This window comes from Hylobates moloch, unplaced genomic scaffold, assembly GCF_009828535.3.
Source record: "Hylobates moloch isolate HMO894 unplaced genomic scaffold, HMol_V3 SCAFFOLD_17, whole genome shotgun sequence".
NCBI lineage: Eukaryota > Metazoa > Chordata > Mammalia > Primates > Hylobatidae > Hylobates > Hylobates moloch.
The window spans coordinates 60,910,612-60,924,212 of record NW_026652292.1 but is presented as its reverse complement, the minus strand read 5'-3'; the positions used below and the strand labels follow the sequence as shown (position 1 = coordinate 60,924,212).

Here is a 13,601-nt window from a genome sequence, read left to right as displayed (position 1 = left end):
CAAGAAAAAAACAAATATTCCCATTAAAAAAGGGAGATAAGAACATGAAGAAACAATTCTCAAAAGAAGATACATAAATGGCCAACAAACCTATGAAAAAATGCTCAGCATCATTATTTATCAGGAAAATGCAAATCAAAATCACAATGCAATAACACCTTACTCCTGTAAGAATGGCCATAATTTAAAAATCAAAAAATAATAGATGTTGGCATGGATGTGGTAAAAAGGGAACACTCTAACACTGCTGGTGGGAATGTAAACTATTATAACCACTATGGAAAACAGTATGGAGATTCCTTAAAGATCTAAAAGAACATCTTCCATTTGATCCAGCAATCCCACTATTGGGTATCTATTCAGAGGAAAAGAAGTCATTATATGAAAAACACATTTGCACATGCATGTTTGTAGCAGCACAATTCACAATTGCAAAAATATGGAACTAGCCCAAATGCCCATCAATGAGCGAATAAAGAAAATGTGGTACATATATACACCATGGAATACTGCTCAGCCATAAAAAGGAACAAAATAATGGCATTTTCAGCAATCTGGATGGAGTTGGAGACCATTATTCTAAATGAAGTAACTCAGGAATGAAAAAACAAACTTTTAAGTTCTCACTCATATGTGGGAGTTAAGCTATGAGGACACAAAGGCATAAGAATGATACAATGGACTCTGGGGACTCAAAGGGAAGGGTGGGATGGGGGTGAAGAATAAAAGACTACATATTGGGTACAGTGTTCACTGCTCAGGTGATGGGTGTACCAAAATCTCAGAAATCACCACTGAAGAACTTAGGTAACCAACACAACTTGTTCCCCCCAAACTACTGAAATTAAAAAAAAAAAATGTAACCCCCTTGTAAGCTGAGGAGCATCTGTGTAATCATGGATCATATTTGGCAATGACCATGATGTTAAGGGAATCTATTTTCAATGATCAAATATTTGACAGTGGTCAAATTTGACAGCCCTAAATCTTTCAGATTTGGGAGAAAAGTTTCCATTCTATACCATTTCTCCCCCGGCTGTAAGAAATGAGAAGATGGACATGAAGGGAATCAGGATACACCACCCTAAATGATGCCACTTTGGCATAAGGAATCCTTTGAGCTGAAGGCAACTGAGAATCAACAAAGGCAGGAAGAAGAATTCTCTACACTCCCTTTTCTGTCTAAAAGCAGGCATGCATTTCCATTTGAGATGGTGTCACCCACTTCAGTACCAGGAAGAAGAGAGAGACTCCTATCACCAGAGACAGTCGGCACCAAGATGAATCTTGATAGATAATAATGTTTTGTGATGCTAACTGTCTCAAAATGAAGTCACTGATGACAAGTGACAGTGAAACTGTTGACCCCTCAAAGTGATAAACATATGCATAATGGTCTGAGGTGATAATACCTGCTGTGGCTAGGCACCCTGAAAGCTGACGAGAAACTGAAGTCACATGGCAGCTGAGATAGTGAGCGTGCACACTCCGTGGAGGGCCATAAAAACAGCAAAGCAACTGACCATGGAGAAGCATCTGTAGAACTTCTGTCTGTGGTAACTTTGAGGCCGCCTCCGTGGCCGCCAGAAGTTCTGCCCAAAAAGAGCAGTTAACCCCCTGCTGGTCAGCATTTTTAGAAAATTCCGGCCCTCTCTAGTTGTCTGTGGGTTTGTGGGTCTCCCCAGCTACTCACTGTGGTTTGTCCCCCTCTCTCTCATCACTGCCTATGCACTGAATATACTTACATAATTGCTGGTGTCTGAAAGCCTCACAATAAATCGTGAATTTGAAAACATTTAGTTACATAATTGCTGGTGTCTGAAAGCCTCACAATAAATCGTGAATTTGAAAACATTTAGTTGGCCACTGATTCATTGTGAAACCTCTTGGCCCCTGTTGGAGTTAACATAACTAGGCTGATTCAAACCTGACACAGTATTCTTCATAAACAAACCTTACTAAAATAACTCTTATCTTTCATTATTTTCTTCCATATATTTCCTGGTTGCTTTCCCCCAATTCATCATCACTCAAAGCCCAAATCCCCTTTCCTTTGTTAAAATGGCATATAAGCCCCTGAGTCTAACTGCTTCCTGAGTTTTATTTTTTTCTGTGAATTCCCATTGCATATAAAATGCTAATAAAATTGTATGCTTTTGTCTTTTGTCATTTAAGTTTGTAGGCCCCAGTCACTGAACCTAAGAGGAGAAAGGAAAACTTTTATTTCTCCCACAGACAAAACAAAAAACAAAGTGATAAAAGTTTAAGAGAGGCTGGGGGCAGTGGCTCAGGCCTGTAATCCCAGCACTTTGGGAGGCTGAGGCGGGAGGATCACCTGAGGTCAGGAGTTCGAGACCAGCCTGACCAACATGGCAAAACCCCATCTCTATTAAAAATAACAAAAATTAGCTGGGCATGGTGGTATGCACCTGTAGTCCCAGCTACTCGGGAGGCTGAGGCAGGAGAATTGCTTGAACCCAGAGGTGAAGCGTGCAGTGAGCTGAGATCACACCACTGCACTCCAGCCTGGGTGACAGAGCGAGACTTCATCTCAAAAAAACAAAACAAAACAAAAACAAAAAAGTTTAAGAAAAACCTTTTAATCTTGTGCTATTCCAGACACTAGAAATAGGAATCAAAGGGGTAGGCCACATGTTTTCACCTGTATCCTTAAATATTTCAGACCAGTAGCCAGGAGAGGAAAAGGCCAATATTCCAGGAACAATCCTGCAAGTTGAAACTGCCTTTGCAAAATTATGACAGTAAGAGAAATCTGACATGGCTTCTAACCTCACAGGCTGGCTGTCTCCACTCACTCCCCAGTGTAGAAAGTAGAAAAGTTCCTCTTCAAAGCTCGTCTTGGTTTAAAAATAAAATAGTAGACACTAGGAATAATAGCTCCTTAACTCTAAAGCCTCCTATCAACTATTAGTTCTTAGACTTTAGCCCAGGCATGTCTGGACAGGCGCAGCCTAGTCTTAGCTCATAGCTTATGCCCCTTCCTTATTTGGAAATGTTCTTGCTTCCTTAAACCTTTCATAAGCAACTTCCTCTCTTTCTTTGTTCTTCCCTGCACTTACCTATTTAGGAAAGTTTTAGACTATTAGCAAATCAGGTATCAGTTTAAGACTGTGAGGTTCAGCTCCAGCCAATGGATGAGGACACAGCAGTAAGGATGACCCGAATGCATAAGGGATAATTATGTCTGCTTTTCCTTTGTTCAAGTGTGCTCTCACCATTGCTCCATCTGCAATTGAGCACCCTTTCTGCAGAAAGTAAAGAGTGCCTTGCTGAGAGATCTTTTGTCTCGGTGCTGACTTTTCTTCATGGGACCGATTATCTATTTCTAACAATTTTGGTATTTCTAACACCCGGTGTGGGCCAGGCTAACTTTGGGAGAAATTTAGTTTACAGTTTAAATAACAGCTCTTCTCAAAAACTAAACTGCTCTTGTAAAACTAATGAAAATCCACCAAGTTGGAAAGAAGAGAGGGGCCTGAATTCTACTGAAAGGTAGGTATCGTTAAATAATCACCAACCATTATTCCAGAGATCACGAGATTTGCAGTTTCCCTAATTATTCCTGCTAATAATGCCACTATTGTAGAACCCAAGATTGGCCTTTTGAGATGTCTTCCTAGGTTTTTGCATTTCTGACAACTGGATAACCTCACTGGGACTAGCCAACTGGTCCTGTGACCCTCACCCAGGAACCAACTCAGCCCAAGAAGATGGCTTTGACTCCCTGTGATTTCATCTCAGATCTAACAGCACTCCCTACTCCCTGGACTGCTACCTGCCAAATTATCCTTGAAAACCCCTAGTCTTCAAATTTTCAAGGAGACTGATTTGAGTGATAAAAAAAACTCTGGTCTCCCATTCAGCTGGCCCTGCATGAGTTAAACTCTTTCTCTATTGCAATTTCCTTGTCTTGATAAATTGGCTTTATCTAGGCAGTGGGCAAAATGAACCCCACTGGGCAGTTACAAAGTCATCCCAAATCTTCAGAATTTACTAAATACAGTTGATCCTCGAACAACATAGGCTTGAACCACACAGATCCACTTATGTGTGCATTTGTTTCAACCAAATGCAGATCAAAAATACAGTATTCACAGAATGTAAAACCCATGGATATGGAGGCCCAACTTCTTGTATTCACAGGTTCTGCAGGGCTGACTGGGGAACTTGAGTATGTGAGAATTTTGGTGTACAAGGGGTTCCTGGAACCAATCCCCTTTGTATACTGAGGAATGACTGTATATGTAACCTCACATGGAAAAGTTATTCTACACCATAATATAAAAATGATGTATTCCAGAAAGTCTGGTAACATACTTCTCAATCTGAAGACATATAAATCAGAACTGGAACTCAAAAATTAGAAGAAAACAAGAGAGAGACAGACAGGCAGACAGACATGCAAGGCCTTGACCTAGGCACTTTCTCAAGAAAAGTAAGGAAAAAGAGAATGAGAAAAAGAGACCAAATTTTTACATGTATTAAAAAGTCTGATACTCTGGGACCCTTAAATCCATACCTTCAATATGGGAAAGTACTAGATTAAGCAAGAATACATTTAAAAAAATGTTTGATGAAACATCAAGGGTTCTTGAGAGGTGTGACTGACGGCAAATTTAATTGCAATTTCTACTCTGCTGCCTTGGTCTGATGGTGACTCCTGTGTTAATAGTAATAGAGTGAAACTTGCTTTGCTTAGCAAGGGCCCCCTATTCACAGCAACTGCCAAAGTGATGACCTTTGCTACAGCGACAGCTTTCTTAGTTACAAAAAGAACCACCACCCGAGAGCTTATTCGTACATATTTTTTGGCTGTGCAAGGAGACCTTAGCAGCCTACTGCCACCTCGTAATCTCAAAACACACACTTGTGAATGAATGCATTTCCAGGCCCCACAGGCAAATGCTTTTGAATAGGCTTGGGAGGTTGCTATTTAAATAAATGTTTGCTTCATCTTGGCCATTATGATTCTGCATCTGCCACTTAGTGGCTCCATTAATAGCTCCCAAGTTCTTTAGACTCATTGAGCCTAAATTTCCTCATCTATAAATCAGGGGGTGCTTCCACCTTCCTTACAAAATGGTTTCAAGGATTGAAAGGGCTTATGGCAAGGTGCATTAGTCCTCACAATAAAGTTGCTCTTGTTATGATTTGGGAGTGCTCCTAGGGACAGGACCTGGGATTTCTTCCTAGTTTCCCTGGTGTAATGAAAAAATCATACCATTCAAAGTGATATAAAAAGAAACATCTCAAAGCACTTGAGATCTTTGAAGGAAGTTTTAGGTTCTGAGCAACAAACCAGGAGGTATATACAAAGTCACTGTGATTTGCAGTCACAGGAGACTAAAATAAGCTTGACCAAGGAGACTTTTTTTACGGAAATGAAAGGCTCCTTCCCATCCCACAAAGGGCCACTCTATGCTCTGATTTTTCCAGGGTTGTCATCTTGGCACATGTCACTGTCTAAATAAGCCATCACTTTTTAGAGGCGAGAAGGCAACAGCTTCCTCCTGGATCAAGAGAGATACCTTTCGTGGTATGTCTGCTTGAAATCAAAACAGGAAAAGACAAAGATCTTAAAGATGTGTTTGACTGTTTATTCAAGGAGTTTTCACCGGGAAAATGTACCTCTGTGACCCTGAAGAATCCCGTCTTATAAGAAAATTAACCCAAGATAATTTAAATGCCCCTTTGTCTGCTTTGCAGGAACTGCTTGTTTAGCAAAAGAAAAATATTTAAAGGGTCATTGGAGATCTTTTGGTGATCTCTCACTGCAGTGCAAAGGGGCGCTCTGTGTACACTTCTGCCTGAAGTCACAAGAAGAAATTTTCATTTCAATATCCCACGAGAAGCTATTAGTGCAATCACAGTTGTCTCAATTTCTTCACAGCTTCTTTAACGGATGATTTGCCATTGGAAATTGGTTGTTTTAAAAAGGATTCTGAGTTCCAAAAGAAAGCCTCAACAACTATATTTGTAGAATTACAAGTGTAAAAGTTCTCATCTGTCCTTTAATGCGAAGATCCAAAAAGCAAAAAAAAAAAAAAAATATATATATATATATATACACACACACACACATAAACACACACATATATATTGGTTGCTACAGGAAAGAAGACTGGCTTAGCAGGTAAAAATTCCTAGCTCAATTTCTGGTTCTCTACCACTCCTAAGCAGAGAGCTTTGAACAAGACACTTATCTTTAGACTTCCAAAATTGGCTGGACTGAATGTTGACTACAGTTTTTCCCAGCTCAAACAGTCTAAGAATCGAATATAGAACAAAAAGCCTGAACTACAGCACCAAACTACAAGCTAGAGGGGTCTGGAATCTAAGCCTCCTCCATTAACCTGCTATGTGTCCTTGGATAAGTCACAGGAAAAATTAAAAATATCCAATATTCATTGAGCACTCTCCAACTAACAGACAATGAGCATCACAAACACCGCCACATCAATTCCTCATAAGAGCTTTACAAACACATCTCAATATCACATCCATTATGAACAGGAGGAAATTGAGTCTTTGAAAGGTGACACAGTTTGCCCAGTCAGCAAGTGGAAAGGTTAAACTTGAATCCATGCAATTAAATGCCAGAATCTAAGTTCTTTTTATTTATTGCTAACTGTGATGCTGCCCTGTGCCTTTATGAAAGACATACCTCCCAGTGTGACCTCAGAAGAATGCTGCGAGATTACATGCAGGCATGTATATATGCATGGTCTCTGAAAAATACAAAGTGTTTCAAAGACTAAGAATGTGGTATTGTTTTCTATCTATATTTGAGAAGAACCATCAATACATTTAGAGCAGCAGCTCTTAAATGTGGTCCATGGAACACCAAGGATCTATAGAATGGCTGCAGGTCTGTGACTCCATGAAATTGAATGCAAATTTTTTTGTGGGCATGTTCTGGAGCAAAGGCCCCTGGCTTTCAACAGATTCTCAAAGGTATCACTGATTATAAGTATACAAGAGAATAAGAACCACTGGTTCAGAGAAATGGAACTGAAACAAGGAGAAAATCCAGCAAGGGGTGATCATTGCAATCTTTCCTTCTGAGTCAAGAAATAAACAGGAGAAGAGCCCAGTAAGCTCAGATCACAGAAATTCAACCTTCTGGGTCAAGAAATGAAAATCACAGCTTCAAGGCCAGTGGGCAATAATATGCTCATTGTGGCATCTTCTCCTTTTCCTATACATAAATCTTGTGACCTCCACGTCACATCTGTTAACTCCGTCTGTTAACTCGGCAGCTGGTTCTTGTTCCAGTGCCTTCCACTTATACAAGGTATGTTTGCTTTGCAGCTGGAGAGGTAAATACTTCCCCTGCTGTTCTGCCTTTGGCATAAATATTTAGCATAACACAGGAGACCCCAACTCAGGGTGTGTGCCTCAATCCCCTTCCTGCCGGTGACACAGTTTAGAAACTAATTGTGCCTCTCCCTTTCCATACTTGCCCATGTAAACCAAAACTTTCTGCTTCTGGCTAAATGGAAAGTTTCATGACAACCACCCCCTAAAAATTTAATGCTGCATTTTCCTCCCCATGCTGAACTATGAAGAGGACACCTTACCACCTACCCTAAAATCAATCACATGCTTAAATAAACTAACAGTAAATAAAAATGTAAAATATGTTAAAGCGGCAAGAGTCTTCTTTTTGCCAGCTCCTAGAGTTATTTCTCCACTAGTTTACCCATTACTAAGTCAGAATTCCCTCCCTAATTTGGGACTGTATGCTTCTCTCCTTAGCACTGATTACCATTTAACAACCTATATATTTTAATTGTTTCATGTGTTGTCTGTTCGTAGCATCCCTAGTACAATAACTATATTATTGGTCCAAACCAAGACACCTTGGGGAGTAAAAGAGGGCACTAACAGAAATGATCCCAGGACAAGAGGTGTCAGTGGAAATGGTACTGGGTAAAATGAAGGGGTGGTCACTTTCGCTACAATCCAAGTTCCAAGCTCTGGGATCTGGGTCTGCCTTTTTTCACCCTGTGCCCCTCCTGTCCAAATACTTATGGACATACCCATGGGTGCTCACTGAGTCATGGCAGTTACCAGCATGAGCTCTGAGTGGACTGCAGAGGTTCAAAGCTCTGGCTCCATCACCAGTTAGTTACGTTATTGCCTTGGGTAGTTCCTTGAGCTCTATATGCTTTAATTTTCTCCTTTATCAGATGGCAATAACAATAATAGTACCTACCGCACATGGCTATGTGAGAGTTAAATGAGGTCGTCTACAGCAAAATGTCCAGCACAGCAGCCGGTGCTTGGTAAGAGTGAGCACTCAATGACACCGGCTGCTATTGCTATGATCTGTCCTCCTGCGACTGTTTTAAGAAGACATGTAACGCAGATGGCTGTGACACTGTCTACCTGGCACCCCTCTATATGGTGGTGGGAGGAGCTGCCTTTCATCAGCAGCATGCCTGACCACGCCCATCTGACCCTGAAACAGGCCATTGGCCTGAGCCTGGAACTTGGGAGCAGCCTTTGTCTAGCGGCCAAATGTGTAGGGGCTCTATCCTAGCTGCAGCCGGCAGTCACGCTTCCGCTTCTGAGGAGGAAGCAGGCGCAGAAAAGGAGATGAGAGCTGAGGAGAGGCCTGGGCTCCCGGGCCCTGCTGTGGCTATTCCCGGGGCCCAGCTGCACTTCTGTCTCCCACGAGGGCTGCTCAACCAACTCTTCCCATAATCTATGAGCTGGAACCTGTCTTTGGAGCAAGCTACTTTGAGCGGCAACTGCAACCAAAAGGGTCCCAACAAGGGCAGTGTGTCCTGTTGACAGCCAAGAGCTGTGCTAGACAGAATCAACCTGCTAACATACAATTGTTTAAAAAAGAGATGACGAGGAGGAGCAGCAGGTGAGAAACACTGATGGATGCTCACCTTGTGCCGGGCACTGCACATTGATGGATGCTCACCTTGTGCCAGGCACTGTGCTGAGGCCTCTCATTTGACAATGAGGCATTGTCTCATTTGATCCTGACAGCCACACTACGCAGTTGGTACCATATTTATCTCCATTTTATGGATGAGAAAGTTGAGACTCAAGACACTCAAAGGAGCCTTCCCAAAGCCTCAGGATTAGTTTAGTGGACATCATTGCTAACTCCTAACAGCCCTTTCATCCCAAGTGATGAACCAAAGTCGATAAGTGTATAGCAGCCCCCTGGTGCGTGCTATCAGACCAGGAATGGGAGCAAGTCCTACACTGGCCCAGCCAGACTGGTGAGGAGGACTTATTTTCCATGGCTGCATTTTCTGCTTCTCCTGAGAGGAACCAGACACAGAAGGAAGCTGATACTAAATGTAAGAGGGAGCTGATGTGCTTAAGTCGGCAAAATGGTAGAGTTGTCAGGTAAAATACAGAATTCCAGTTACATTTGAATTTTAGATTAACAATGAATAATAATTTAATATAAGCCTATCCCCAAAATCACATGGCACATACTTTTGTACTTAAAAAAGAATACAATTTTCTACATTCCTATCTGAAATTCAAATGTACCGAGTGCCCTGTATTTTTACTTGCTCAATTTGGCACAGTGGAGAGAATGAGTACATGACAACTTCATGAAGCCATAAACCATCAAGTACTTAAAGCTCACATTACCTCTGAACTTCTCGCTATGTAGGGTAATTAATTCGTTTATTGTTCAAGCAGTTTAGAACTTCTGTCACTTGCACCCCAAAGCATCCTATCTTGTGTGGCAATCACTGGTTCCAACCCAGGCAGGAAGGCTGCAGAGCCCAAGCTCCCACAATTACACTCAGTCCTAAAGGGACAGAAACTTAATGCCATATGAAAAGCTACAAAGCCAATGTTTAGGATGTTGAACTTATGTTTTTAGAGCTGTAAGAATGCAGCTTAACAGACTTACTGGGATTCATCAGATTCTCTTCAGTTGATATAAATTTTTTATTATAAAGTTGTGAAGTGTGAATTCCCCTAAAACTATAAAACTCCTTCATGAATACTAACAAACTCTAAAATAGCAGCAAAGATGCTGCTTATAACCTCCGAAACCTCAAAACCCAAAACACCTGGCAATTCAGGATTGAGAACTCCAATTTTTAAACATTAAAGATAAATTTCTCCATCCCGGCTAACACGGTGAAAACCCGTCTCTACTAAAAATACAAAAAATTAGCTGGGCATGGTGGCGGGCGCCTGTAGTCCCAGCTACTCGAGGGGCTGAGGCAGGAGAATGGCGTGAACCCGGGAGGCAGAGCTTGCAGTGAGCTGGGATAGCACCACCGCACTCCAGCCTGAGCCATACAGTGAGACTCCCTCAAAAAAAAAAAAAAAAAAAAAGATAAATTTCTATATTTTGTTTAGAAAAAAAAGTCAATGAGCATCACAGAAAAATGTGACTTTAGATCAAACCTGGAGCATTATAAAATAATCCTGTAAGATAGGAAGGGAGTGTATAAGTAAGCATGCTGAATGAATGAATGAATGAATGGGTAACCATAGGACTGAGTTGGTCTCTGAGGATAAATGTGTGTGTGTTGGGCAAACTGTTCACCAGCATAAAAAAGTCTCAAGGCAAGGACCCCACGGAATCAAGGAATTTACATGTGGTGCTGGTACACCATCAATGAGCAGAAGCAGGATGCTGGGTTAGCCATGACAGCTGGGAAGAGAGCAAATCATTCCTGGGTTGCTATCTGCATCCACCCATTTCAAAGTCCTGCTCAGGCACAGAGGCTTCCCTATAACGGGAAACACACAGCATTAACATCAACATCATCTGGACTCCCTTCATGTCCATAAAAAGCCATCATTTAGGGCATGTCAGTACAGAACAACTATAAAGTTAAGGAAAGTTCTAACAAAGTTATATACGAAAATAGCTTGCTCTGCTCTCTCATTCTCTTTCTCTCTCTCTCTCTCATAAATACATGTATAAGAGAGAGTGACTCGGTGGTCCCAACCCAGGCAGAAAGGCTGCAGAGCCCAAGCTCCCACCACCACACTCTCAATCCTAAAGGGACAGAAACTTAATGCCATTTTAAATGCTACAAAGCCAATGTTTAGGTCATTGAACTTGTATTTTTAGAGCTGTAAGAATGCAGCTTAACAGACTTACTGGAATTCATCAGATTCTCCTTAGCCAATGTAAATTTTTTTATTATAAAGCCACAGAACGTATCTATCTATGAGAGAGAGACACCAAGTTAATCTAGAAATTTTAACAAAACCCCTATCAAAATACCAATAGGATTTGTGTGGGAAGGATCAGAGGAGACTTGATAAAATGTTTCTAGGTTTTATCTGAGAAAAGTATAAGAAACCTTATACTTTTAAGGTTAAGGTATAACCTTAACATATAAGAAACCTCTGAAAAGGAAGAGCAAAGTGAAGAAGGTTAGCCCAAAAAGATATTAGAAGTGTTATAAAGCAAAATAGTAAGAATAATGTGGTAGAACCACAGGACTTTTCAGGGAGCTCAAAGGAATGGAACAGAGAGTTAAGAAGCAGATCCACATATATATAAGGATTTGATGATAAAAATGTGCATGTAAAACCATTGGTTTGGTCAATAAACAGTGTTGGCCACCGTGCAGGAGAAAAGAAAGTAAAGGCATGTGAATTTTAATGGAAGATGCCTTTTAAGAGTGTGAAGTGGCAGAACCTAAACAGAAGAGTATGCACCCACAGAATGGCATGCACCTGCCAAATATTATGTACCTACCAAATGGTGTACACCCACTAAACATTATGTACCCACAGAATGGCATTTACCCACCAAATGGTATCTATCACCCCCTGAATATTATGCACCCACAGAATGGTATGCACCCACCAAATGGTATGCACCCACAGAAGAGCATGCACTCATAGAATGACATGCACCCACTGAATGGTATGCACCTGCAGAATGGTATGTACCCACTGAACCGTATGCACCCACAGAACAGTATGACCCACTGAATGGTATGCACCCACAGAATGGTATGAACCCACTGAACAGTATGCACCCACCAAATGGTATGCACGCACCAAATGGTATGCACCCACAGAACAGCAGGCACCCACAGAATGGTATGCACCCACAGAATGGTAGGCACCCACAGAACAGTATGCACTCACCAAATGGTATGCAACCATAGAAGAGTATACAGCCACAGAATGATATGCACCTACCAAGTGGTATGTGTCCATTGAATGGTATGCACCCACTGAACAGTATGTATCCACTGAACAGTATGCACCCACAGAACAGTATGACCCACTGAATGGTATGCACCCACAAAATGGTATGCACCCACTGAACAGTATGCACCCACCAAATGGTATATGCCCACCAAATGGTATGCACCCACAGAACAGCAGGCACCCACAGAATGGTATGCATCCACCGAACAGTATGCACCCACCGAATGGTATGCATCCACAGAACGGTATGTACCCACAGAACAGTATGCACCCACCAAATGGTATGTACCCACAGAAGAGTATACAGCCACAGAATGATATGCACCTACCAAGTGGTCCACTGAATGGTATGCACCCACTGAACAGTATGTATCCACTGAAAAGTATGCACCCACAGAACAGTATGCACCTACCAAATGTTATATGCCCACAGCACGTGCCCACTGAACGGTAGGTAGCTCAAGTCCTGTAACCATTGCCCTCAACTCTATTTCCCATCAGGATTCCCAACAAGAAAGGGAATGCAGTCAACTGGTGTACCTCCCCCAACCAGACTTCACTGGGTTTCCTTCACTCCACTCCCAATTTCTCTTTGCAGTTGGAGTCTCTACCCACTCCTCCCAATAACAGAAATAATTCCAGGAAATTAAAGGAAGTTCTCTACATTTTGAGATTCCCTGATCCTACCAACTGCTGCAAGGTATCAATAAAAAAATCTGAGATCAGAAATAAGTCTTACCTGTTTCCTTTTTTCAGGAGGAAGTGATGGATCTCCATCCTACAAAGAAACAAATGCTACATTTTACTCTTTTAAAAAAAATAGATGTACTTAGAAACAAGAAGTTGAACTAAATTATGAACCTAAATGTAGACTCTCCCTACCCTCCCTACCCTGCAGCCAGTAATGTGATGAAGCAAGCTCAAATATACTTTAAAAAAATAACTACAAACTGAACCAGAGTTATTTTGGAAAAACCTCTAGGGAATCAGTTCCCATTAGGACCAAATCTATATATTTTCTAAAATTGTTTGAATACAAAAAGTGGATTTGTCAAAATTCTTTTTGATCACAGGCTAAACTGAAATAATAATATTTCATTTGGTTTGAGTTCCTCTTTTAAATAGTTAGAAGCAAAGGAAGAGTAATGGGGGGACACATACACATATAGAGAGAGAGGAAAAGAGAGAGAAAGAGAGAGTTTTCTCTGTGGGCAGAACAATCAATGTTGGGAGGGACAGTATTTGCTCAAAGTTAAGAGGACATTGAAAACTTCTAGTCTTATTAGATTTTTTTTTTTTTTTTTGCCTTAAAAGGATTCAGGCCAGGCATGGTGGCTCACGCCTGTAATCTCAGCACTTTGGGAGGCCAAGGTGCGGAGATCACTTGAGGTCAGGAGTTT

At 41.3% G+C, this 13,601-nt stretch overlaps 1 protein-coding gene across 3 annotated transcripts in view; it reads right to left on the bottom strand.

Annotated features, from left to right (window-relative positions):
- The window catches only part of CCDC149 (coiled-coil domain containing 149), a 107,883-nt gene that overhangs the window by 55,155 nt on the left and 39,127 nt on the right, over positions 1-13,601 (bottom strand). For all 3 annotated transcript variants that reach the window (XM_032135411.2, XM_032135413.2, XM_032135414.2), the window contains exon 3: positions 12,941-12,979. In XM_032135411.2, the coding sequence (XP_031991302.1) occupies positions 12,941-12,979 (39 nt within the window). The remainder of the gene's footprint in view (positions 1-12,940; positions 12,980-13,601) is intronic.